The sequence below is a fragment of the Callorhinus ursinus genome, unplaced genomic scaffold (assembly GCF_003265705.2).
Source record: "Callorhinus ursinus isolate GAN/ISIS: 27379988/994484 unplaced genomic scaffold, GSC_fseal_2.0 scaffold52, whole genome shotgun sequence".
NCBI lineage: Eukaryota > Metazoa > Chordata > Mammalia > Carnivora > Otariidae > Callorhinus > Callorhinus ursinus.
This window is the reverse complement of record NW_027397114.1, coordinates 8,340,879-8,367,648: the sequence shown is the minus strand read 5'-3', so window position 1 is coordinate 8,367,648 and position 26,770 is coordinate 8,340,879. Positions and strand designations below refer to the sequence as shown.

The following is a 26,770-nucleotide window of genomic DNA, read 5'->3' as shown; positions in this document are numbered from 1 at the left end:
CAACTTCCGGATAACCTATCTCCCCTCTTCCTTTCTGTCTTTAATGGGTTTTATCTGCTGTCTGTCTGCCTACTTAGGTCATAACTAGCAGGACTGCAGCAACACAAGGGAAGTTTTAGGTCTTAGTGTCCTAAACCATGAAAGAGAAGGGAAAACAATTCTCTCCTCAGGTCGAGATAGGAAAAATCTTGAAGATAACAGGAATTTTACAGTTATAAACAACTTTACTCATTTCCTGGATTGGCAACACATCAGGAAATCTCAACAGACCTAGGAACACTAATCTCCATGCCTATTCTACTCATGGTAACATAAGAATTGGTGGGGGCGTGGTTATAGTTAAGAGACTATTCTTTGGTCTAAACAGCCTCTTACCAACTTCCATTGACAAGTTGAGCTCAAACCCACTTACCTCTCCTTTCAGGAGTCGGGGTACATGAGGCTCAACTCTTGTGATGGCCTGGCACCATCATTTGTGTAACTATTTCTACTTAAAAAAAAAAAAAATCACCTTACAGTTTCCCCAACTTTTTTTCTTCTCTATTTCCTAGTCTAGTGTCTTGAAGCACCTCTTCAAACCCTGAGAACTTTTTTTTTTTTTATATTTTATGAGACTACAGAGATTCTGAGACAAAGAACTCCTAAGATAAAGTGGAGGAAAAAACCCTTTACACGCAATTAGATCTGCTCAGAGGCTACAGGTTAAGAAGTAAATGCAATGGAGCAAAAGTGGTATAGTAACAGGAAATATTTAATTTTCCAATCTCCACTTTCCATTTTTATAAACTGAAAGAAAAAAATTTAATATATTACAAAATATCTGTACATAGACAAGGTACACCCGATGTGGGGCAAAAACAAGAGAGAGAAGGAATACAGTGTCAGGAACCTAAATCAAGGAGAATGAGGTGGCAACTGACACTTTTCTGGTGCAGCATTCTCTCTCAAAACCTGCTGGTAACCATTTTAGTACTGTATATATGCATATCTCTCTCTCACACACACACACACACACACACACACACACACACACACACACAGTGGCTGGGTGATGTCTATGGTATAAACTAACAAAAAAATCCTACTTACAAATTTGTGCTACTGCCCTGCTTTGAAAAGTATAGATCTGATGTCATTTTATCATTCCTATGGACAGTTGAAGAAAAAACTAAGGAAACTGGGTCAAACAAAATTTTTTTCAAAACCACAAAAAATGATCATGGTCAAACCAGTTTTGCCTCACATTCACGAACAGAATCAGATTTCTCATCTGTTCAAAATAATGTATTTAATGGACATCTCCCATGGTACAATAATTAAAACAAAACAAAAACCACTTTTGAATATAATTGGGTTTGTAATTTTCTAACAGTCAAGTTGAAATTCTGCCAAAACTTTACTTCTATCACATTTATAGATAACATAGCTGAAAAATTAACAAATACCTTTTCTTCCTCCACACAGATTCCAGGATATTTGAGTTTCATTTTTCCTCTGCTTTTAGAAAGTCAAAATTACCAAACTTTTTTCATTGTAAAGGCTACACTCCCCAAATGGGGGTAGGGGGTGAGATAGGATCACACACACACATACGCACACCATACATACACTCACCCCCTTCCCTAGTAGTAGGGATGGGGGAATGGAGACTTAAGATATTATTTAGAATATTTGGCATAATTAAAAATAAGGGGTGGGAAGGGGAAAGGAAAAACATTATTGATGACTGCTGATAACCAAAATGTAATTAAAATATAGAGAGAATTTTATTCATATTTGATGGGAGACCAATTATTTTCACTGAATACTTTTGAAAGTATCCCAGGCTTAAGTTCTTTAATCAAAAATGGGAGTGGGGCCCAATGCCTCAAATTCAAATATTCTAAAATACAAAGGCCCATGTCTGAGGACTCAGAAGTCAACAGACAAAAGGTTCAGATGAACTTTAATGGAATTTTCCAATAGCATGTCAGTGAGCCTAGCAAATCTTATTGGACACACTGGTATAAAAAGCCATCAATGCCAAAATGGCTAGAAGGTTCTTCCTCTAATCAATGTTTGCCCATGAGGGCAAGGCCAAAACCCAGAGAATGATAAAGAAATACACACACCGGATATCTACCTATTTCAGTAACAGGGGAAAATAGTCTTCATGTAAGTATCTGAAGAGGGTTCTTAAGTTTTTTTTTTTTTTTTTATTAGTGCACCTTTCTCTTACAAGTAGTTTTTATTTTTTAATATAAGAACTTGGCATTGAAACACAAAACTTCACTTGAGTTCTGAAAACTATTCTCCAAGATGCTGAAGCATGTTTGCCTTTTCTTTGTAAAAGGGCCTTAACTACGTTTCACAAAGGTCTAAGTCTGTGCAGATAACTTATATGAATGTGTATGTTCTTAAAACACATTATATGCTGGTATTCTCACAGAAGTGGAAGCCAGAATGAGAAGCCTCCCAAGTTATCCCACCCTGAAGCCCTTCCCTTTTCCATTTCCTGTTTATAATAAGGCAAAATTCTTGCCATGAAGTTGTAATTTAACCCCTTTTACCAAAAACAAAACCAAAATCAAATCTCCTAGAGCAAACTCCCTAAAAGAATTGGCAGGATATACATGCTGAGATGTGTATATGTCAATACTGTTCTTTCTCATGGTCTGTTCTTTTAAAATTATTTTTTAAAAAAGGTCTCAGATATTGATAGATCTTCAGAAAAATATGCACCCTAAACTAAGTTACATTTCCATGTATTTTCAGGATGTATTTCTTTTCTCTTTGACAATACTACAGTGCTCTGTTTCAAAGGTTTTTTTGACATAAAAATATATGTGTAAACAGTATGCTAACTGCTCTTACTAGCCCTCTAGTTATGGAGGCATCATCTCTAACCCCAGTTCAACAGCAATGTCCTAGGCTGTCTGCATTAATAAATCAACTTCACCATCAGAACATGGTTTTAAAAAAACAAAAACATTTTAGAATTGAAAAGTTACAGAGAACAATATAGGAGTTTAAATTTCCTTTCCTTTATTTCAAAAAAAAAAAAAGTAAAGAATTATCCCAGGTTCTTGGGCATCTCAACGATTAAATTTTTTCCAAACAAATGCCTCAAAAAGAGACACAGAGAGAGAAAGAGAATGAGAAACTATAAAGAAGGAGTAAAAAAGGGAAGAGATGGGGTAAATCTACCTACATGCCCAAGATTGCCTCTTTCTACAACCTGCTTCATGTGCAGGGAGAGGGGCATGTCTTTTGTCAAAGCAGAGCACACTTTAAGGATGAGTAATTTATTTGGAAAAAAGGTATGTTCAAGATGCTCAATGGGGAAAAAAAGAGTTCACTTGAAAGCAAAATTGTGAGATGGTGGAGAGGAAGGAAACATTTATTTAAATCAGCCAGTCACTCTGTTTCCCTTATAGCAAAAGCCTCAAATTTTGTGAACACTATTATCTTTAAAGGAAAACAAAACAAAACAAAAAAAAACAAAAATGAAATTCAAAAGAAAAAAATCATAAAAAAAGTCCCCAAATTTTAAAAACCTAGAGAGCCTCTCCTGAGCCATCTCAAAATTGAAACTGTTCTCCTTTTCTTCTGCTCAAGAAGTGCAGGCAAATGAACTAATACAACATTTACTTTTCAGTTTAATGACCCTCTCCACATTCTCTACTTGTATCTACTAGGTAGAGTTGAAGTAATTGTTCTGGCTGTAGCCCATCCAGGGGGAACTGGTGCCAACATCATTATAAGTCGCCTGCTAGTAGCAAGTGAGCAAGGAATACAACAGACAGCTTTGCGGTAGCCAAATGCAGATGATTACCTCGCTCTGGCAAATGATTTCATTAATGTTTCAGTGGACTGGATGGAAGGATGAATAGGGAAGGAATCTTTCAGGACACTGAAGTCTCTGGGTTAGTAAGGAACTCCTCTCCCTCTTCCCCCTCTTGGCGGGACTCTTGTAGGCCCCCGATAGAGTTTTCCATAAGCAGAAGACTGAGCTGGGCCCCCCCAGTTAAGGCCTGCTCCTGAACTGCTGGCCCCAGTGGTTCCTGGCCCCAGCTCCCCATAGTTCTGCAATTTGGTCTCTGCATGTACCACAGAGTTGCTGCTTCCCTCAGCCTTCAGGAATGGTTGCCCGACCACTGAGTGTAATGGTAAGGGGACCCTGGCAAAACGGAGGTCCTGGTCCCCTGGGAACTGCACTGACCCTGTGCCCTGGTAACTGCTGGACTCCCCAAGGTGGCTCACAGAGCCTGAGAAGGTCCTGTTCTTCACCAGGGTCTGGGTCAAGGATTCTGTCAAAGCTGGACCAGAGTTGCGTTCATCAGTGTCAGTGGCACTGAACCCTGTTTCAGGCCCATCAGTGTTTCCATAAGTCCTGTTGGGATGGGGTCGGGTGGAGTATTCCATTGGTCTCAAGGCCTGGTGCTCATGTGGCAGGTGGCCAGGAGGCTCTGCTTCAGGCTGGGATAAAAGTTGCAGCAAGGCGGCTGTCACGGCTGGGTTCAACTCCTGGGGGGCGCTGGAAAGATCGCCTTCAACCAGAGGGGGTGGAGGTGGCGGCGGTGGAGGTCCGGGGGGCTCAGGGGGCCTCTTCTCTGGTGGAAGAATGTGAGGAGGACATGCTGTGGAAGGGTTACTTCTTTTAAACACCATCTTAAAAATCACATGTGATTATAAACACACACACACACACACACATACACACACACATACACTGCCCAACATAAACAAATATCAATACAAGTAACCAAATATATATAAAGAATAAAATCTTGGGATCAGAAAATTGCAATTTATAAATAAAATCAAGTGATTAAAATAAAACAGTTGCATTCTGAATCTAACAGCTGGTGTAAAAAAGATCATATGTTTCAAATGATTGTCCTGATTTTTGGCTGAGATTTCCTCCATTTCCTTCCTTAAGGAACTGTTCTAATATGTAGGCTGTTGGCAGCCTCCCGCCCCTTTTTGCTGTTGGATCAAAACATTAATGAAAATAAAGTAGAAAGAAGGAAGATGAGAGGAAATAATACACATGTTGTGGTCACATTTCTAGCACATAATCTTGCTGTACAATAGGAGACCTTGCATGGACTTAGCTAACACATTTTACAGAACATTTGATGATATAAGGTTAACACCTGAAATAGAACTTAAAGAATATACAGGAGAGATGAAATAAAGAAAAAACCTTTCATTACCGTCATGTATAAATATACACTTGCTTCTCCAAACTTTAGTCCCCTCTCCCCATAATCACATTCTGAAGAAAGGGATATTAATAACCACCATTCTGTCATTCAGCTTTCTATGTTACAGTAATTATAAAGACTAATCTATAATAATTTTCTATTTTGTTTCCCAACCTCCTGCATTTTTTTCCATGCTATGAAAAAAATCACTTATCGTAATGTCATGCAGAATGAATGGGCTGTTGATAAACATCTGTTTATCTTGGAGATGGTGACAAGAACTGAGTATTTAGAAATGTATTGAACTTATATACTATACTCTGTCTTTCCAAAGATCTTTGTCTTTCTTGAACCACTCCCCACATTCCCACAACCCCATGCCCCAACCCCACTGCTGGCTAAATTTGCCTAAGCTTGGCAATCATTGTCTGATAACTCCTGCCAAGGTCAGAGAGTAGAGTTGTAAAATGTTGTGAGTTTGAGGACATACAAAACCAAATACAATCAAAACAGTGCTTTGAAAGAGTTGGGAGTCACCCTGCTGAAGAAAAGGTTTAATGTTTTGGGATATCTTCCAAATGATTGATTTTTCTGTTTCCTATGGAACCATATTTTTAAATGTCCATATAGTCAATTCTTTATTATCTGAGCTAGTGATATAAAAGTCATTACTCAGACAAACCAATAATAGTTTTTAGTTATAAAGTATTTTGGTAGCATATTTACCACAATAATATTTTGCAAAGACAATCAATAAAGTTAAGTATGTATTCACTTAGCATGCAGGTGAAAGTACTCTGAAAACATAATATTGTAACGTCGTGCCCTGGAAGGATAAGTTCAGGTGCTTTATGTACCATACAAGTAGGAGGGCCAACAGTCCCAAGTTGCCTGGGACTGAGCAGGTTCTCAGGTTGCTGACTTTCAGTTTTAAAACCAGGACAATACAGAGATGAGTTGGCCACCCTGTATAAAGTTCCCACCCAAGTTGCTTGTTGACAGACTGGCTGTTTGACTAGGTGGTAGGTAAAAATGAATTTAAGGACAAAAAATTAGCTATAGAAAACTCACAACTGAAAAGAAGACATACTGAAAAAGGAGAGCTAACTGGCCTACAAACATCTATAGATTTCAGAGCTTTTTGCTGCCAATACTATATATCTCACTACCTAAGAATATCTCAGTACCAGTTATATTTAAAAGTAGTTTTGGACTATACATAAAATAAAACACCAATTTTTTTTTAATACCAATGGCAAACAACTTTAAAAATGCCTAACTACAAAAGTGAGCAAAGTTAAACTTATTCTTCCAGCTATACTAGTTTTTATACTTAAACTTTGCCTTTTGTGTAAATACTCTGTGTATCAATAGAACTAATTCTTGAGTTCAAATTCACATGTATGAGGATGAAAACCACCTCAACGTAGAAAAGCAAATAAATTGTAAAGAACTAATAAAATTTCTTAAAGGAGTTAAAAAATAAAGATTACATTTTAAAAGTCATACTATTATAAGATTTAGTGTTAACAATATTACCAATTCTTAATAGTCTGATACGGAGGGAGGTATTAATGAAATGTACAAATAACTTATTTATTTCAATTGACTCATTAGATTTCAATCATAATCCTTTCCCCACACAAGTAAAGAACAGCTAAACATAGTCAAAGTGATAGATTTTCACCTTCTCTGGCTTATTCAGTCTGCCCTCTGGTGGAAGTGCTACTGAATGGTAAAATGGCCAAAAGAGAGGCAGCAAGGGAGAACTGGATAATCCAGGGGTGGCTAATAATGAGGAGTGGTATTTTTACTCTCCTTTGAAAAGTAAATCCAACAATTTCTGGCCATAGGCCAGGCCTTAATTTTAGTTCAATCTCACCATTTGGCTGATAGCTTGTTAGCTCAATTATTGGGTGAATTTCTTTCAATCACTGTATTATTTAATTTGAACGACTTCTTCCAGGTATTTTGATTATAGCTGAATTTTTCTGCTGGGGTTGGGGAGGAGAAGGAAGGTATGGGAGAGGAGGCAAAAAGCCCTGCTTTAATTCTAGATTAGCTTTCTGTTATTTCATGTTCTAAAGTCTCTTAAAAGCAACTGGAATCAGTATGACAGGGTAACAAAGTGAATTAAAAAACATTAAAAAGAAACATATTAAGAAAAGTACACCAGTCCTAATTCTGCCTCTGCCAATAATATGGTTCCAGAAGTGGGACCATAGGCAGGCTTATTTAAACTCCCTGGATTTCAGTTTCCCTATCTGTAAAGTAAAGGGGTTAATTTTTTTTTATGTTATCTTTCAGTTTTAAAAAGCTTTACATGTGAAAAATAGCTTATATTATTTGTATACCAGTAGAAAAAAAGCATATACTTTCCGCACCATCCAATATGAAATGTGAATGTAGGACAACCTAAAGTTGAAGGTTAGTGTACTTCCTCAGCCCTTGTGTCTCTTCTCATTCCCCAATTCATGGGGTCTTCATGGACAGCGAAAATTTCCAACGAGATGAAAACACTTTCAGACAAGTAAGCATTTTGCAAATAGACTGTAAATCAGAATTAGAAAATTTAAAATTTTCTTTCCTCTAATAAAATTGTGTGCTGCGGTCATGCCAGATCAAGGTATAACATATTTCCTTTTTCAGATTTTTCTTTATGTAATGCTCACTTCCTAATTTGGGATCCGTTCAATTGTCTCTTTTAGGAAAACAGATTTTTAAAAAGCATTTTTATACACTATAATTTTGGGGGAAAGGAAATGTATGGTGTTAGTTATCTACTTAGAAATATTTCCAAATTACTTCTCAGGAGATTAACAATGGCATTTTATTAGAGTTTTCTTGACTATATCTTTCAGGTAAGACTGGTATCCAGTATCACTACACTAGAGTAAAACTGACTGTACAATCTGATGATGGTTTATATTTGGAAGGCAGATTTTCAAGTGCTAGTACTAGTTGGTTACCAATCACACAGTGGTTCAAGATGTATCACTAGCTACGGTTGTGGTTTCCTTGGGTTAGAATACAGAGGCTTTACTTACCTACCTCCTAGGAAATGGAAAAACAATCAGTATATGAAAGGTGCTTTGAGAAGCTCTGAGACTTAAATAGAAGCCGGGCAAGAAATACATCATTGGGTGCTATGTTCTCCTGTAGACTAGGTTACAGAAAACTGAAACTGAGGCCACTGATGTGAAAAAGAAAATGTTAAAGAGATTTTTTAAGAGGATCAACAGCACCTGAGCTCAATGAGATTCATGACCGGTCTGTTTACCTGCTGCCTCCTCCTGTGGCATTGTGGGAGTTCTTCGGGGCCCCTGTGGCCCACTGTTCTTGTCACTGTTGTTTTCCTCCAGGCTGCCTGCTGGCTCCTGGGTTTTCATCAGCTGACTCAAAAGAACTGCCAACATATTCTGCATGTCAGCTGGTGTGCTTGAAGCTTCAGAGGTTGTCTGTTCTGCTGAAGGCTGGACCACTAGGGCAGGAGGTGCCTCCTTCAAAGACTCCTCTGGGGCCATGGGCTCTGAGTCCTGCTGCTGGGAAGTGGCTTCAGTTAGGGCACTGATGGACTGGTTCAGGGCCTCCAGCTGCTGCTGCATCTCTGGGTTAGAGTGGATATTAAGCAGCTGAGCCATTTGAGGGATGCTCAGGTCGGTTTGGCTCTGCAGCAGATTCAGTAACACTGCCAATTCACTTTGATTCAACTGCTGTGTGATGTCACCGAGGCCTGTGGACAGACAGTGGAGCCAATATAAGAGGATGAGGCAGGTTAAGGACCTTTGCCTTCTTCAACTGGCAATAACAACTTACAATATTCAATGTATGAAGTTTCATTTTGAATATCTCATTTTTCATAAATTATCAAGATAATTTGTTATTCTTTATATTTTCACTTAAAAATATAGGAACAAGCTTAAACATCTCTGTACTGTGAGTAAAAGTGATTTCATTTTACCTTCAAGGTCAGTGACTTATAACCCTTATTGTACATCAGAATTACTAGGAGAGATTGTAAAATTCAGATGCCTCAGTTTCCATCCCCAGAGATCTGGCAATTGTTCAGGAGTGTTTACTTTTCAAGCTTCCCAGATTGATTAGAATGTGCAGCCAGTGTTAAAAACCACTCTAGTAGGTGGACAGGGAAGGGAAAGTGAGCCATGGAAAGAATACCTATAGTTCAGAAAAACTGATGGTACCAGAGGAGAACTATTTTACTATAATAGTTCCCTATTACACAGTTTTGGATATATTTAGATCAAATAACCTTCTACAGAACTAACTACATTTAATAGCAATTGTTAATTTAAATGATTAGATTCTAAGAAGGTCTTAACAAATCTAACTTAAACAGAGCTCCAAATTACATGTTAGAGAACCATGGGTAAATGAACCTTAAATATGGCCCAATTTACTGATTTATGCTATACATCTAGTTGAGATATAGTATTCCCACTTTCTCGAAAGGAAAATAATCTATTGTAGACTTTCTAGACCACACGTACAAAACTTGGTTTAGCTCCTTCTCCTCATAATGAGGTCACTTCTTTATTAATGCCTTGCACTTGACCATCAAAACCTGCCCTGATGTCCTTAAAGCAGAAAAACTCCATCCCAGAACTGACCTATGGCATCCCCAGTCCCAGGCTCCACCTTGCCAGGAGCAGGCTGAGGTGGTGCTGGGCTGCTGTTCTTCACAGGCTCAGCACTTGTCCCTGAGGTAGTTTCTTTCCGAGAGGCTTTGGATGGAGGTGGCTCTTCTATCACAACACCACTCTGTCGCTGTCGTCGCCGTTTCTTACTCCATAATTCATGGCAATCCTGCCAGTGGGGGAGGCTGCAAAAAAGACAAAGCAAAGGGGAAATGTGTGTGGGACTGCAACACTGAGTGAATGGATGAACAAGAGATTAAAATGTGAAGGCAAAGAGCAGACGGAAATAGAAAGAATAACATAAAAATTACTAGAAATATTAGTAAATAGATAGTAGCAGTGTAAAAGGGATCATGGCATATGGTAGTCTGAGGAAATAAAAGTCCAAAAGCCCAAGTGAGTTCTGCAGTGAGAAATAAGGATCTTGCTAATATCAGAGACACGCCTACTATATAAATGCCCACATTCCAGTCAAATAGTTAATTAAGTCTTATAACTGTTCTGGCTTTGTATAACAAGAATATAGGAGAACTTTATTGGTCAAGTTTCAATTGCGAATAAACAGGACAGAGATGACTGGCTTGTTAGTATCTACAAAAAGTCCAGGCAAGATGGTGAACCATTGAAGTATAGTATTATTAAATCACCTTTGTGTAAAAACAATTTATGTGTTATCTGGTCTGTGAGGACCAAAAAACGGGTTCTTTTCTTCTTTCTACCCACTGAATTTCCATGACTCAATATTTTGTGGGGTATTAGTATATTTTAATATATTTAATATATTTCCAGATTTCTTCATATTCGATAATACAAACAGTCCTGGCAAGTCAAATCTTATTACAATAAAGATTACCAGAGTCAAACTCTCTCTATAATAAGAGCTTCCAAATTTCAGTAAAAAGCTTATGTATTTCAAGCCACATTCAATGTATCAAAATTCTACTGCAATAAATGAATCTGGATATTTCTTTGGAACAGTTAGATTTATGGTTACTATCGACTCAGTCTTTAAATACTGTATTTTCTTAAGATAGTTTCTTTATGTAAGAAAAAAAAATACGCAAAGACTCTGACATGAAAGCTATAACACTGTCAATGATAAATTCGAAGATACCAGACTTTTTATCTGCCAAATGTGAAACATGAATGTAGAACCTCAGACGATCCTACAGAATACAGAAAATACAGAAGATTCTGATGAGAGAGAGACATTCAAAGACCCTATTTTCAACATCAAAATTCGGGATATATGACCTGATAGTGATGCAAACTATTTAAAATTAGGACTGTCCTTCCAAATGTGGGCTATACATGGTCACCACAGACATAGGAGATTCAAGCAAATGAAATGGGTAAGAGCAAAATCTAGAAGGAATACTTTCAAAAGCAGTTGTAGTACAGGGCAATATATGCTGGGGATTCAGGGACAAAAAGACAGCTTGAGTCAGAACAAATATCATATCTAAATCTATTCCTTATTTAAAAAGAAAACATAAAGCAATAAAACAAACCTCTTATCAACCATAATACTCAAGGGCACCTCTCCATTTTGGACTTAGCCATTTGCAGTTCCTTCTAAAAACCTATTATTTTGAGCTTCTCATCTCCTCAGGCTTAGTGAGAAGTTTAGGGTCACTATTTGGCCAGCAGCACTTACTCTGGAGGATCCATTTTGCTGAGCTCAACATCTTTAAGGAAGTCACTCTGTAAAGTCTGTTCAGCTGTGCAACGTTTGCTAGGATCTAGTGTCAGCATGTGGTCCAGTAAATCAAGTGCTGCTGAAGGAATGCTGTGGAAAGAACAAGTTCACAATGACCCCAGAGTTCTTAAACCTGTAACCTTGTGTCAAAGGTCTCTGAATTTCCAGCTCCATGTAAAACTGTGGAAAGGGAGCTAGCTAAACAAGCAAGCAGATTTGCTCCCACACAGGATTTATGCAATGCTATAATACAGGTAGAAAACATGAAGCCAGCAGTTCCATTCTCTTTTTTATCGTGGGAAGACCAAAAGGACTATGAGAAAATTTATATACTGTTCACAATAAAATGATTTCCCATCATCTAAAGCCTTTAGGGGTGCCTGGCTGGCTTAGTCGGAAGACCATCAACTCTTGATCTCGGGGTCGTGACTACCAGCCCCACACTGGGTGTAGAGATTACTTAAATAAAAACAAACGGTGGCTCAGATGGTTAAGTGTCTGCCTTTGGCTTGGGTCCTGGGATCGAGCCCCATGTTGGGCTCCCAGCTCAGCGGGGAGTTTGCTTCTCCCTCTGCCTCTCCCCCTGCTTGTGCTCTCTCTCTCTCAAATGAATAAATAAAACATAAAAAAATAAAAAAAATATAGCCTTCGTAAGAGAAAATTACAAAAGCAGTATGCTAAAATTCATATACTATTCAAAGATAAAATATTTTCCTGTGGTGTGCTGCCATAAGTTGGGACAACACTAACTCCCCAGGCCAAGAAAAAGTCAAGTCTAAACACCAGCTAAACACAGAAACAAAATGTACATTTTTGCCAAACTCACAAAGAGAATTCTTCTCGCAGACGCCTTCTATATTGCTTCTTCGGTTTCATGGTATTGAAGTAGGGCAGCTTGATAACATCAGGCCACACAGCTGGACAAGGGCTACCACAGAGTCGACTGAAAACAAAGCAAAAAGCCAGAACAACAAGTAAGTGAGTCAGCATTGTGAATTCTGGAGATTACAGAAGCAGAAATTATTACCTCCTGAGGTCTGGGGAATCTTGGCTTATTAAATTAGAGGGCATGCAGAAAGGTAAAACCTGACCTCACTGCTTTAAGGACAGAAGGAATAGGACAGAAACAACTGGTTACAAGGTAGTGAAGAGAAAATCCTGGCAAAAGAGTGCAAAATGATCCATATACTTGGTTTTGTAAAACATGTTTTTAAAATCTCCATAAAGGTTTTCATTATCAATTTTGTTCTGTTCAGTAGTATTAAAGTGATGAGCTGGTCCTATAATGTCCCTATAAGGGAAACTGGCAGAAGAGAGCCTAAGAAATTTTGATAGAAAACTGAATTTAATGCATAACAAATAATGAGTTATACACCACCTTTAATTATCTGTTTACATGCTGTACCACTTACTAAATTCTGAGCTCTTTGAAGGCAAGGACCTATCTTACATATTTCTAAATCCTAAAGTTTAACAGAGAAAGGAATTTGTTATAAACAGGACTAAGGCCTGTTTGCTGAATAAACCTGATCTTAATCTAACCTAGGAATGAAACAGCCACACTGAAAATGGCATGCTTTTATATGAAGAATAAAAAAAATTACAAAGACCTAAAAAGTCTAAAAAGGGGGAACCTCAAACGTAAGACCTTTAGTAAGACCTAAAAAAGGGGAATGCAACTTCTTTATACCTACAGCCATGACAAAATAATCTGAGAAACTTACTTGGACATAAGAAACATAAACTCATTTAGTAGAATGGACAAAATGTATTAGAAATTAGAAGATGCGATCACTGATCACACCTGGGCACCTAGAGCACATGCACAGCTGTACCTGATCAGTTCTAGCTGAGCCAGTTCCAGATTGGCTTGAAAAATAGGCTTCTTTGTGAACAGTTCCCCAAGGATGCATCTAGAAAGAGTAAAATTGAGAGGTCAAGAGAGATATCCCTAGAGCCTAACCTGTCTCAATAAACGTTTATAGTCTATCTGGCTGCATCTGATATACCATGTTGTAAATAAGCCCCAAACTGCAGTGTCTGAGTTCTGTAAAAGAAAATATTTCTCGAAGTCAGAATAGATGATATAAAGAATTTATATTTACCAGATCAAACTTTTGCCACCTATTAAGTCTATAAGCAGAGAAAATGAATCAAAATCCTTTTCTATCAATTCCATTGTAAATTAAGAAGTAAAGACTAGGGGCGCCTGGGTGGCTCAGTCACTGAGCATCTGCCTTTGGCTCAGGTCATGGTCCCGGGGTCCTGGGATCGAGCCCCGCATTGGGCTCCCTGCTCAGCGGGAAGCCTGCTTCTCCCTCTCCCACTCCCCCTGCTTGTGTTTCCTCTCTCACTGTCTCTGTCAAATGAATAAATAAAATCTTTAAAAAAAAATAAAATCAATTTCACCTTAAAAAAAAAAAAGACTAAAAAACCCATACTTCCATTTTACAAGGATGCTCAGCGGTTCCTATAAACAAATTAGCTTTTCCACTCATTTGCTCTGTAAAATGTGCAATATACTACAGCCCTCTTAGCACTGTATTTATAAAGAAACATTTATTGTCATCAGGTATCAGTTTCAACAGGACTTTCAAACACAATATGCTTAAATGCCCTTTCCATTTTGAAAATGTTTTCCAAATTATACTGAAATATTTACAAAGTCCCCAAATATGTCTCCACAAATTACTTAATTACAAAAGGAAAACTAGTAACTATTTAGTAGGGAAAAAGACAACACCTTAATTAAGTGTCCAAAATTAATATTACCAATAAGAGGGAAACGGTTCATGTAAACACAAATGTGATAACCTGAAAGGAACACTTATGGACTATTCTAGCCAAAACTTTATAACCTGAATCTATATAGTAGCTGGTCTGTCCTTCAAAAATGCAAGTGTCACGAAAGACAAAGGCTAAGGACTGTTTCAGAGTAAAGAATGAGAACTAGGGGTGCCTAGGTGGCTCAGCCAGTTGGATGTCTGCCTTCGGCTCAGGTCATGATCCCAGGGCCCTGGGATCAAGCCCCGCATCGGGCTCTCTGCTCAGCAGGGAACCTGCTTCTCCCTCTCCCTCTGCCTGCTGCTCTGCCTATTTGTGATCTCTCTTTCTCTGTGTCAAATAAATAATTAAAATCTTAAAAACAAACAAACAAAAAACAACAAAAAATGTAAATGTCATGAAAGACAAAGGCTGAGGACTGTTCCAGAGTAAAGAATGAGAACTAGGGGCACCTTGGTGGTGCAGTCAGTTAAACCGACTCTTGGTTTCAGCTCAGGTCATGATCTTGGGGTCCTAGGATAGAGCCCCGCATCGGGCTCCGTGAGCTTAGCATGGGGTCTGCCTGAGATTCGCTCTCCCTCTCCCACTCATGCACGCTAAGATAAATAAATCTTAAAAATGTTAAAAAAAAAAAAAAAAAGAATGAGAACTAAATGTAATACATGATACTGGATTAAATCCTCTATCAGGTGAGGTATTGTTTCTAGGATATTATTAGGGTATTGAAAAAATAAGAACATGGTATGTAAGCTCAACAACTTAAAAGATAGTGTATCAATGTTAAATTTCCTGAATTTGATAATGGTACTGTGATTATATATGAGATAAATCTTTGTTCTTAAGAAATGTATATTAAGGGCAACTAGGTGGATCAGTCGGTTGAGCATCTGCCTTCGGCTCAGGTCATGATCCCAGGGTCTTGGGATTGAGCCCCGGATCGAGCCCCACATCAAGCTCCCTGCTCAGCAGGGAGTCTGATTCTCCCTCTCCCTCTGCCTGCTGCTCCGCCTGCTTGTGTTCTCTCTCTAATAAATAAATAAAATCTTTTAAAAAATGTACATTAAATATTAAGAAGGGAAAGAGCACGATATATACAACTACTTTCAAACAGTTCTGGAAAAAAGATGTGGTGTGCATATACACACACGAATATAAAAGCAAATGTGGCAAGATGTTAACAATTAGTGAATCTAACATGAATAAATCTCAAAATAGTTATGCGGAGTAAAAGATGCAAGAGGGAAAAAACATATACAGCATGATTCCATTTACATAAAAATCTAGAAATGGAAATCAATCTACAGTGATAGAAAGCAGAATAGTGGTTGCCTAGGAATGGTACAATGTGGACAGGTGAGAGAGATTACAAAGGAACCCATGGAAACTTTCAGAAGTCATCATTATCTTGGTTGTGGTGATGGTTTCACTTGTGTATATAAAATGTCAACACTTAAATTGTACATTTTAAACATATGCAGTTTATTATACACCTCAAAACGTTAAAAAATTTTAGTAAATATGGATGAAGGCTATACTAAAGTTCTTTGTACTCTTCTAGGAACTTTTCTGTACATTTGAAATTATATGAAAATTAACCTACATAGTTAAGTTTTCATATAGTGTTATATTAATTTCAGGTGTATAATACAGTAATTTAACAGTTCCATACATCACCCAGTGCTCATCACAAGTGTACTCCTTAATTTCCATCACCTATTTAACCTATCCCTCATATCAACATAAATTCAAAACAAATGAAAACAAACTCCATGAATACTCTGTACTTTTTTGTATTCCTAAAATACTTCATTTTTTGAAAAGTGGGAAAAGAAAGAAAATGGACAAAAAAATCTCTTCTCTGGCCTGTGCTTTGAAATCAGATTTACAAATACAAAAGCAGTATTTATAGTTTTACCCTGAATTCTTTACCATGACTAAATCTGAGAAGCAAAACAAATCTAGTTTTCAAAGTTATCAGCACCTTTCTATTAGCATTTGTTAACCTCAAATGACAAAGTATTACTTCATATTCACTCAAACCTTATCCAGAAATTAGAAAAGTAGAAGTAGGGACACCTGGGTAGCTCAGTCGGTTAAGCATCCGACTCTGGATTTCAGCTTGGGTCATGATCTCAGGGCTGTGGGATTGAGCCCTATGTCAGGCTCCTCACTCAGCAGAGTCTGCTTGAGTTTCTCTCCTTACGCCCCTCCCCTTCCCCTCTCTCTCTAAAATAAATAAATCTTTAAAAATTAAAAAAAGTAAAAGTAAAATTTAACTCTATTTCCAACATTAACCACTGAATCAAATTCCAAATAGTGTTGTCACAACTGGTAACATAAGGAAGAAGAAAAACAAACCCAGGTGGGTTTTCAGAATGTAGGCATAATTTGTACTAGTCTTTCTAGTTTCTCCTTCAGAGAGACTTCCACGGATCACCAAAGTAGTAAGCTCACATCAAATGTCTAGCAAAATCTTAATTCAGTGAAGTTACTGGGCTTTAATTAAAGTCTAATCTTCTACAATTTTAATTTCCAAGTCGTGTTTTGGTGTTTTATTTTAGTTTCCAGTTCTTTGATGGGGAAGACATTATTATGTAATCAACACTTTGCTATTACACTGAGGTGGCAGGCTGCACACACTGAAGTAATAGTACCAACAGAGCTATGAATTTTCCCTGTGTATCTTAATGGGGTGTTAACTCTAGAGCCTAGCTGTAACAATTTAAATGCTAATACTGTTAAAGCAAATAGTCCAGAATACAAACACACCCAGCTTGAGTCAGTAAAATTTAACTAAAGCTTCAGTTGAGTTGGGTAGGCTACCACAGAAATTATGCTCTCCTTGTCTATCACCCTATTGAATTTTGAAATAAAACCCCTGTAGTGCTCCTTTTAAAGACTGACATTAATACAGGAGGGAATTAATGGGAAAAAAGGATATGCTCCACTTGCAAGTATATATGTCAGAACCCTAAGGTATGGAGGTCAAGGACAGAGTGTATATGCATAAGTCATACAGTATCAAAAACAATTAACTAACTTCTGGGGCGCCCAGGTGGGTCAGTTGGTTAAGCGTCTGCCTTTGGCTCAGGTCATGATCACAGGGTCCTGGGATGGAGCCCCGGGTCAGGCTCCCTGCTCAGCGGGGGACTCGTCTTCTCCCTCTCCCCTTGCTCATGCGCTTTCTCTCTCTCTTGCTCACTCTCTCTCTCAAATAAATAAATAAAATCTTAATAAAATAAAATGATCTCACAACCCTGAGAACACGACCTGAGCAGAAATCAGGAGTCAGCTGCTGGGGTGTCTGGGTGGCTCAGTCGGTTAGGCATCTGTATATTTTCCCACAGTTAAAAAAGCAACAATAATTGCTACCTCCTAGGGATGGCATTTATATAAGTGTCAGGAAGAAGCATGGTAGATGCTTGGTCAGCGGTGGCTGAGATGGAAGAGCTGGTGAGGCCATTCAGGTAAGGGGGAAATTTGTGTGTGTGTGTTGGGGGGCTTATACACTACAGTGACATATAATGAGATGGAACAGCTAGTGAGGCCATTCAGGTAAGGGGGAAAGTGTGTTGTGTGTATGTGTGTGTTGGGGGGCTTATACACTACAGTGACATATAATGACATCACCCAAAAGGCCTGGGTTCAAATGTGAGCTCTACAATTCCACCACCAGGTGACCCAGGGCAAACTCTCCTAAACCTAAAGTCCAGGTTCCCTATCTGTGTATAGAATGGACCAAGTCTGGGTGCCTGGGTGGCCTAGTCGGTTAAGCATCTGCTTTTGGCTCAGATCATGATCCCAGGGTCCTGGGATTGAGCCCTGTGTTGAGCTCCCTGCTCGGCAGGGAACCTGCTTCTCCCTCTCCCTCTGCCACTACCCCCGCTTTCGTGTGCTCTCTCTCAGATGAATAAATAAAATCTTAAAAAAAAAAAAAAAAGTCTGATGCTTAACTCACTAAGTCACCCAGGCACCCCAAAAATGTCTATGTTCCTAACACAGATTCTCTAAATATCATTTTCCTAAAAGCAACTAAGACTCTTTAGAGAATGGCTGATTCCAGGCATGGGGCACAAAATGAACAGGATGAGCTTGGAACCAGAAAACAAGGAAGGCTATATTTATCAAACACCATGGGTGTCGGAAGGACCCACTAAACTTCCACGGACCAAACACTGGAAAATGTGAATAGGAATAAGATGATAACCGTAAGATTAAAACACATTAAAAACGTTGGGGTACATGGGTGGCTCAGTCAGTTGACCATTTGACTCTTGATTTTGGCTCAGGTCATGGTCTTGAGGTCATGGGATTGAGCCCTACATAAGGCTCTGTACTCAGTGGAGAGTCTGCTTGGGATTCTCTCTACCTCTCCCTCTGCTCCCCCTCCCCCGCACTCTCTCTCTGTCTTAATAGAGGGATCTTAAAAAAAAATTTTTAAATCCAAGAGTTAATGATGAAACTAAAACACAAAACAAAATTAAAACAAAAAAAACACAAAAGCCCAGGGCGCCTGGGTGGCTCAGTCATTAGGTGTCTGCCTTTGGCTCGGGTCATGATCTTGGGGTCCTGGGATCAAGCCCTGCATCAAGCTCCCTGCTCCATGGGAAGCCTGCTTCTCCCTCTCCCACTCCCCCTGCTTGTATTCCCTCTCTCGCTGTGTCTCCCTGTCAAATAAATAAAATCTTTAACAAAAAAAAAAAAAAAAGGCCCTAAACCCTCTCTTTGGTCATCTTTGAAGGATACTAGGAAACCACCTCATTATCTTTTTTTTTTAAAGATTTTATTTATTTATTTGACAGAGAGAGACACAGCAAGAGAGGGAACATAAGCAGGGTGAGTGGGAGAGGGAGAAGCAGGCTTCTAGGAAACCTTTCCTAGGAAACTAGGAAACCACCTCATTATCTTTAAAACTGGTGAATAAAGGGGCGCCTGGGTGGCTCAGTTGGTTAAGCGACTGCCTTTGGCTCAGGTCATGATCCTGGAGTCCCGGGATCAAGTCCTGCATCGGGCTCCCTGCTTGGCGGGGAGTCTGCTTCTCCCTCTGACCCTCCCCCATCTCATGCTCTCTCTCTCTTTCAAATAAATAAAATCTTAAAAAAAAAAAAAACTGGTGAATAAAATGAAAGAATTACATGTTTATCTCTACTTTTTTCTATATGACTTGTATCTAGGGTTGTAAAATAGATGTTTACTTTATCCCAGGAAGGAATAATATAATTAGAATATTACCATCACAAAACAACCACAAATGAATTAATGAAGATGGATCATTAATAGCTGATAATATTTCAAAAAGAGATAACTGTATATTATGTAAAGTGGGGTGTGTATGTATGTGTGTAAATCTGCCCTGTTAGGGAGGAATATTTTAACAAACATTGTTTAGAACTGCCTGTATAATGTGATAATAAAGAGCACACTAATTTGTACTGGATTGTTTTACTGCTTTTAAATTCCCTAGAGGTAATATATCTAGTTATTGTCTGTACTCTGGGCAGAGGCTCCCAATGCCTCCTACCCCCAACTTTGATGTATCATTGACTATAATCTATCAGAAGTACTCAAAACCACCTGTAAAATAGTTTCAGGATCAGTGGGTGATTGGAAATCAAACTTGAATTCACCTACAATTTACAGGAAACAATAGGGATAGAGAACCATGCTCAAATAACAAAAACACAGTGAAGATGCAATCAGCAAAATCCAGTTTCTTCTAAGGAAATTATAAGATGTGGAGGCTCCTCCAAGAGATGGAGGGAGAAGCTATAATTAAAACACTTGAGATAATCAATTGTAATCTGTGGACCTTATTTGAATGTATTTGGATCTCAATTCAAACTAAGTTAAAAAAAAAAGACATTTGAGGAAATGTTTTTTCTTAAAAAAAAGTATGTCTCTGATATTAGGAAATATTCAACAGATTTCTCTGAATTCTGGCTAAAAGTTTATCCTCATCCCTTTGAACTTAAGGAAAAGCTACAAAAAGCCAATATAGAGAGAAAACAGATACAAGTTCAACAACATGTAAATTACAAATAAAAGAGAAAGCACAGAGAGACTTACCCACAGCTCCAAACATCAATGGCTGGTGTATAACGCTCCTCTCCTAGCAAAAGTTCTGGAGGTCGGTACCACAGAGTGATGACTTTGTTTGTATAAGGGCGACTGAAATGTAAAAAACAACTATGACATAAATTTACAATAACTTCTGATGAAAAAACACTTGTACAAGTAAATGCAAATAGAAATAGCTGCCAACTGAAAATGGGATTGTCAAAACAGCTCCATAGCAATCTAATAGTTCAAAAGTAAACTGGACACTGATATGAGGAATTCTTAATCTCAGGAAACAAACTGAGTGTTGCTGGAGTGGTTGGGGGTGGGAGGGATGGGGTGGCTGGGTGACAGACGTTGGGGAGGGTATGTGCTATGGTGAGCGCTGTGAATTGTGCAAGACTGTTGAATCACAGATCTGTACTTCTGAAACAAATAACGCAACATATTTTAAGAAAAAAGAAAAAGAAGAAGATAACAGGAGAGGAAGAAAAGGGGAGTATGTCAGAGGGGGAGACGAACCATGAGAGATGATGGACTCTGAAAAACAAACTGAGGGTTCTAGAGGGGAGGAGGGTAGGGGGATGGGTTAGCCTGGTGATGGGTATTGAGGAGGGCACGTTCTGCATGGAGCACTGGGTGTTATGAACAAACAATGAATCATGGAACACTGCACCAAAAACTAATGATGTAATATATGGTGATTAACATAACAATAAAAAAATTAAAAAAAAGTAAACTGGACAGAAGTAGGAGATGAAAAACGTGCATTCCAATTTGGGTTGATTTATTTCAGTCTAAGGCTGATTCAATAATTTAGACAGAATGAACACATTTAGAAAATTAAGAAACAAATTATTGCAACTTGCAGAATACTAGAATATCCAAGAATAAAAAGGATTTTTCCCTTTTTTCACACATGTAATTTTGATGAATGCCTCACCTCTCTTCAGAGTTATAGAGCCGTGCAAGTCCAAAATCTGCTAGTTTGATTTGCCCACTGTAAAACAAAAAAAAAAATTATTTTTATAAAAGTAACAGCAGCTGCCTCCTAATTATACCTAAACAGTAATGCATGAATTTAGGAGTTAAAAGGAATTACAAAAAATGAATTTTAACCTATGCTCTTAGTTCTGTTCTTAATGGTCACTCTCCCAGGTTAAACCTCTTTTGACTACTTTGGTTTACAATATCTTACGGTTTTCTTTTTTGACTACTACTGTGTTTTTGGATTTGACCCCTTAAATAAAATAAATATTTATCTTATTTCTTGGCAGACAACAGTCACTAAAACCTGCTAGATTAAATGCTTATTATTAGGGAAAAAAGTAATGAACTGTTCTAGATTGAGAGATTTAAGAGGCCTAACAACCAAATGCAGTTTATAAACTTTAATTCTGGTTTGAACAGACTACCTATACAAAAGACATTTTAACATAAGTGAAAAAATGTAAAATATGAACTAAGCATTATAAGATAACAGGTAATCTTCTGGAGCATTCAGGGTCAAACATAATGGTGTCTGTAATTTACTTTAAAATAATTCAAGCAAAAAAATTAAAAGGAAGCAAATACAATAAAATGTTACCTGTATATGTATTATTATATTAGTGTCTCAATTTTTTTATAATTTAACTTATTTTTTTATAATGATGAGTAAACCACAGTAATACCATGGCTATAGCAGATTTTTTCAAACAGGGAACATGGCTTTGAACCGAGCACATGATTTTTATGATGAATGAGGCCCCTTTTACCAACATATTGCCATCACTTCCTATACCATAAAGATATACAACTATGATCTTAGATGGGTTCTCAAACTTTAATATGAAATAAGAATCACTTGGAAAGCTTATTAAAGGTTTCCTGGGCCTCATTCCCAGAGATGCAAGTCAGAAGGTCATGGCTCATGAACTTGCATTTTTCTTTTCCTTTTTTTTTTAAAGTAGGCTCCACGCCTGGCACGGAGCCCAACATGGGGCTTGAACTCATGACTGTGAAATCAAGATCTGAGCTAATATCAAGAGTCAGACCCTTGGGGTGGCTGAGTTGCTCAGTGGGTTAAGCATCTACCTTCGGCTCAGGTCATGATCTCAGGGTCCCGGGATTAAGTCCTGCATCAGGCTCCCTGCTCAGCGGGAAGCCTGCTTTTCCTTCTCCCTCTGCTGCTCCCCCCACTTGTGCTCTCTCATTCTCTCTCAAATAAATAAATAAAAATCTTTAAAAAAAAAAAGGGAAATCTATTAAAAAAAAGAGAGCCATTCAGGCGCCCCTGAACTTGCATTTCTTTTTTTTTCTTTTTAAGATTTTATTTATTTATTTGACAGAAAGCGACACAGCGAGAGAGGAAACACAAGCAGGGGGAGCAGCAGAGGGAGAGGGAGAAGCAGGCTTCCCGCGGAGCAGGGAGCCCAATGCGGGGCTTGATCCCCACACCCTGGGATCATGACCTGAGCCGAAGGCAGATGCTTAACGACTGAGCCACCCAGGAACCCCTGAACTTGCATTTCTAATAAGCCCATAGATGATGCCAATTCTGTTGGTCTGAGAATCACTTTTTTTTTTTAAGATTCTATTCATTTGACAGAGAGAGAGAGAGAGCATACGCACAAGCAGGGGGGAGCGGCAGGCAGCAGGACAGGGAGAAGCAGACTCCCCGCCGAACAGGGAGCCAGATGCAGGGCCTGATCTCAGGACTCTGGGATCACGACCCAAGCTGAATGCAGACACTTAACCGACTGAGCCACCCAGGCACCCCTGAGAACCACACTTTTGAGCACCATGCCCTTAAAGGAATCACATGCATGTTTCACTGCTAAGCATTCTGTCCTTGACAGTGATGTCAAGTAATACTTTAATAAACTATAACATAAAATGTCAGAAAACTTCTTAAACTATTAATTGTTTTGGATTAATCATATTTATCTAAATTCTTCACATTTATTGTTTTTGTTACTTCTTAGGTAATGAAAAGCCAGCTCACTCTTTTTTTAAGGTACTGGGATATCTATCTCAGGTACCTGGCTGGCTGAAATCAGACAGAAAAGTGAGACAAAGTGAGAAAAAAAGAGGCTAGGCTAGGAAGTGCTCCTCAAAGTATGAGCAATGTGTCAAAATATTAAAACAGGGCGCCTGGGTGGCTCAGATGGTTAAGCGTCTGCCTTCGGCTCAGGTCATGATCCCAGGGTCCTGGGATCGAGTCCCACATCGGGCTCCCTGCTCCTTGGGAGCCTGCTTCTCCCTCTGCTTCTCTCTCTCTCTCGCCCTCTCTCTCTCTCCTCCTGTCTCTCATGAATAAATAACTAAAATCTTAAAAAAAAAAAATATTAAAACAAAGTAACTTGGGGCAGCTGGTGGCTCAGTTGGTTAAGTTTCTGCCTTCGGCTCAGGTCTTGATCCCAGGGTCCGGGGATTGAGCCCCGCATCAGGCTCCCGCTCAGCAAGGAGTCTGCTTCTCCCTCTCTCCCTCTGCCTCTCCCCTCCGCTCATGTTCTCTCTCTCAAATAAATAAAATCTTTAATAAATAAATAAATAAAACAAAGCAACTACTGGCAATACAGTTTTACATTAAATCAACCCTTACCATTTCTAGTAAAGATTACTGGGCACCTTATCCACTTGCCCCAACATCATGTCATTTTTATTTCAATTTACAAGCAAATTCTAAGAAAAGCAAAAAGAAAAGGACTAGCAGATTTGAGTCCTATAATGAGACATAAAGCGTTCCTCAAATTTCTCAGCATCTTCACTCTTAGAACCTGAGATGATCCAAGACTGAAGGTACAGAGGACTGAAAGTTAAAATGGCAAGAGATACATAGTTATGGAAAATTAGGCTAGACCTAAACATCACGAAGCACCTAGCATATTTCCTAATCTACCCTCTCATCTCTCAGTAAATGACCTTCTTCATTGAAAAGAGAAATCATAGGGCACCTGGACGGCTCAGTCAGTAAAGCATCTGCCTTTGGCTCACGTCATGATCCCAGGGTCCTAGGATCCGGCTCCGCATCTGGCTCCCTGCTAAGCAGGGAGCCTGCTTCTCCCTCTCCTCCCCATTCATACTGTCTCTTGCTATCTTTGTCTCGCTCTCAAATAAATAAAATCTTTAAAAATTTTTAAAAAAAGGAAAAAAAAACAAACAAATCATCAGGTGGGAGCTACTTAACATCCTATCTTTTACCTATATAATCTTAATTGCATCTATAACCTTCCTTTCGGAGCACCTGGGTGGCTCAGTTGGTTAAGTATATGCCTTCGGCTTAGGTGGTGATTTCGGGGTCCTGGGATTGAGCCCCGCGTCGGGCTCTCTGCTCAGCAGGGAGTCAGCTTCTCCCTCTCACTCTCCCTCTGTGCTCTCTCTCAAATAAATAAAATCTTTAAAAAAAATATATATATAGCCTTCCTTTCTTCTTTCAATTACAGAAAAAGTGTGTCAATCTCTCTTGTTCAAGAATAATCAATACCTGTAATTGTGGACATTACCACCTGTGGCCTTGATTCCATCTCCTCTAGAACTCTGCTCCTTTAAATTATTTTGGTTCTTTCCTGAATCTTCACAACTTCTCCCTATTTTCTTTTCCCTTACTATTTAAATATGCTCAAACCTCTGCATCCTTAAAAATAAACATTAAAGACACATCTACCATCACCTTCCCATTAACTGTGCTACCCACCAACTTGCCACACATTGTCAATGCTGACCTTCTAATTTTCAGATTCCTTCTCATCTTATAATCTGTCTGCATCACCTGACATATATGACCACCCCCTTCTTAAACCTACCTTTTTTTTTTTTTTAGATTTCTTTATTTATTTTAGAGAGAGAGAGTGTGAGCAGGCGGAGGGGCGGAAAGGGAGAGAATCTCACCCAGACTCTGCACTGAGTGTGGAGCCAGACACCAGGCTCAATCTCAGGACCCTGAGATCATGACCTGAGCCAAAACCAAGAGTCAGATGCTCAACCAACTGAGCCACCCAGGTGCCCCTAAACCTGTCTATTTTACATTCATGATTATTTCCTTATTTTCCCTGTATCTTTCTGACCATTCCCCTGGGTTCCATCTTCTGACACCTTTTCTCTGCTTGATAACTCCTAAACTATACTGCTAGTTTGGAACTTCAATGTGATCATATGACTATTAGATATCACTACCCTGGATATGCAACATCCATATACAAAAGGGATTTACTCTCCACTCACCTATCCTGCTTTTCCTTCTATATTACCTATATTGACCATTATGCCACACATCTAGGTAGTTTCTTAAGTCAGAAATCTGTGAGTTATCTTAAAAGTCCTTTCATTGATTCTCTACCATTCATTTACTCACCAAAGTCTATTGATCCACAAAGTTGATCCTGTCCATCTCTACTAGCAATGCCTTGGTTAGTTTAAACACTGACAGTTTCTTGGGCGCCTGGGTGGCTCAGTTGGTTAAGCGACTGCCTTCAGCTCAGGTCATGATCCTGGAGTCCCGGGATCGAGTCCCGCATCGGGCTCCCTGCTCAGCAGTGAGTCTGCTTCTCCCTTGGACCCTCCCCCCTCTCATGGTCTCTCTCTCTTTCTCATTCTCTCTCTCAAATCAATAAATAAAATCTTTAAAAAAAAAAAAACACTGACAATTTCTTATGGTATTTTTTTTTTTTAGTTAAAGATTTTATTTATTTATTTATTTGACAGAGAGACACAGCAAGAGAGGGAACACAGGCAGGGGGAGTGGGAGAGGGAGAAGCGGGCTTCCCACGGAGCAGGGAGCCCGATGCGGGGCTTGATCCCAGGACCCTGGGATCATGACCTGAGCCGAAGGCAGACACTTAACAACTGAGCCACCCAGGCACCCCTCTTATGGTATTAATAGGTCTCCCCGCCTCTAGTTTATACCCTATTAGAATGACCATTTATTGATTTTTCTAAAAGGGAAAACTAATTGTGTCTCCCCACCATCTAAAATGACTTAGTTTCATTTATACTTGTGTAATGAAGATATAATGAACATCAGGGAGCCCAGCTCTGCTCTCCTCCCTCTCTCATCAACTGCTTTCACTTCCTTGTCCAGCTGAGCGCTCCTTACTATTTTCTCCGGGCCATCTCACCCAGAATCCTCTGTGTAAACATAGCCAAATGGGCAAAAGCAGAGGCTGGATGGATCAGGTTAGATCATAAGACTCCTGCATCCTGCTTAGTAACCTGAAGAGGAAGTTCAGTTTAGCCTAGAACCTCATCAGCTTCCTGAATATGGGAAGTGAGGGACAGGGAGGGGCCTGACCCACTAGAAAGGTCACCAAGCAGGACTGCAGTTAATTCCCTGACCTGAGACATGTCCCCTGGAGAAGCAAAAGGAACCCAAAAAAGTATATGCTATAGACCAGAAAGCTGCAAGG

General features: G+C 39.0%; 1 protein-coding gene across 9 annotated transcripts in view; it reads right to left on the bottom strand.

Moving 5' to 3' along the window:
• CDK12 (cyclin dependent kinase 12) overlaps positions 1-26,770 on the bottom strand; it is a 75,292-nt gene that overhangs the window by 25,414 nt on the left and 23,108 nt on the right. For 6 of the 9 annotated variants that reach the window (XR_012375567.1, XR_003205658.2, XR_003205662.2 and 3 more), the window contains exons 7-14: positions 21,328-21,384; positions 20,394-20,495; positions 13,379-13,456; positions 12,370-12,486; positions 11,502-11,633; positions 9,818-10,029; positions 8,470-8,922; positions 4,202-4,619 (exon numbers count right to left, since the gene is read on the bottom strand). Coding sequence is in view for 3 of the 9 variants with exons in the window: in XM_025859464.2 (XP_025715249.1) it covers positions 3,907-4,619; positions 8,470-8,922; positions 9,818-10,029; positions 11,502-11,633; positions 12,370-12,486; positions 13,379-13,456; positions 20,394-20,495; positions 21,328-21,384 (1,864 nt within the window). In the remaining 6 variants the exon portion in view is untranslated. Of the gene's footprint in view, positions 1-1,742; positions 4,620-8,469; positions 8,923-9,817; positions 10,030-11,501; positions 11,634-12,369; positions 12,487-13,378; positions 13,457-20,393; positions 20,496-21,327; positions 21,385-26,770 lie in introns of those variants that run through there. The other 3 variants (XM_025859464.2, XM_025859463.2, XM_025859465.2) reach the window with 2 other exon arrangements.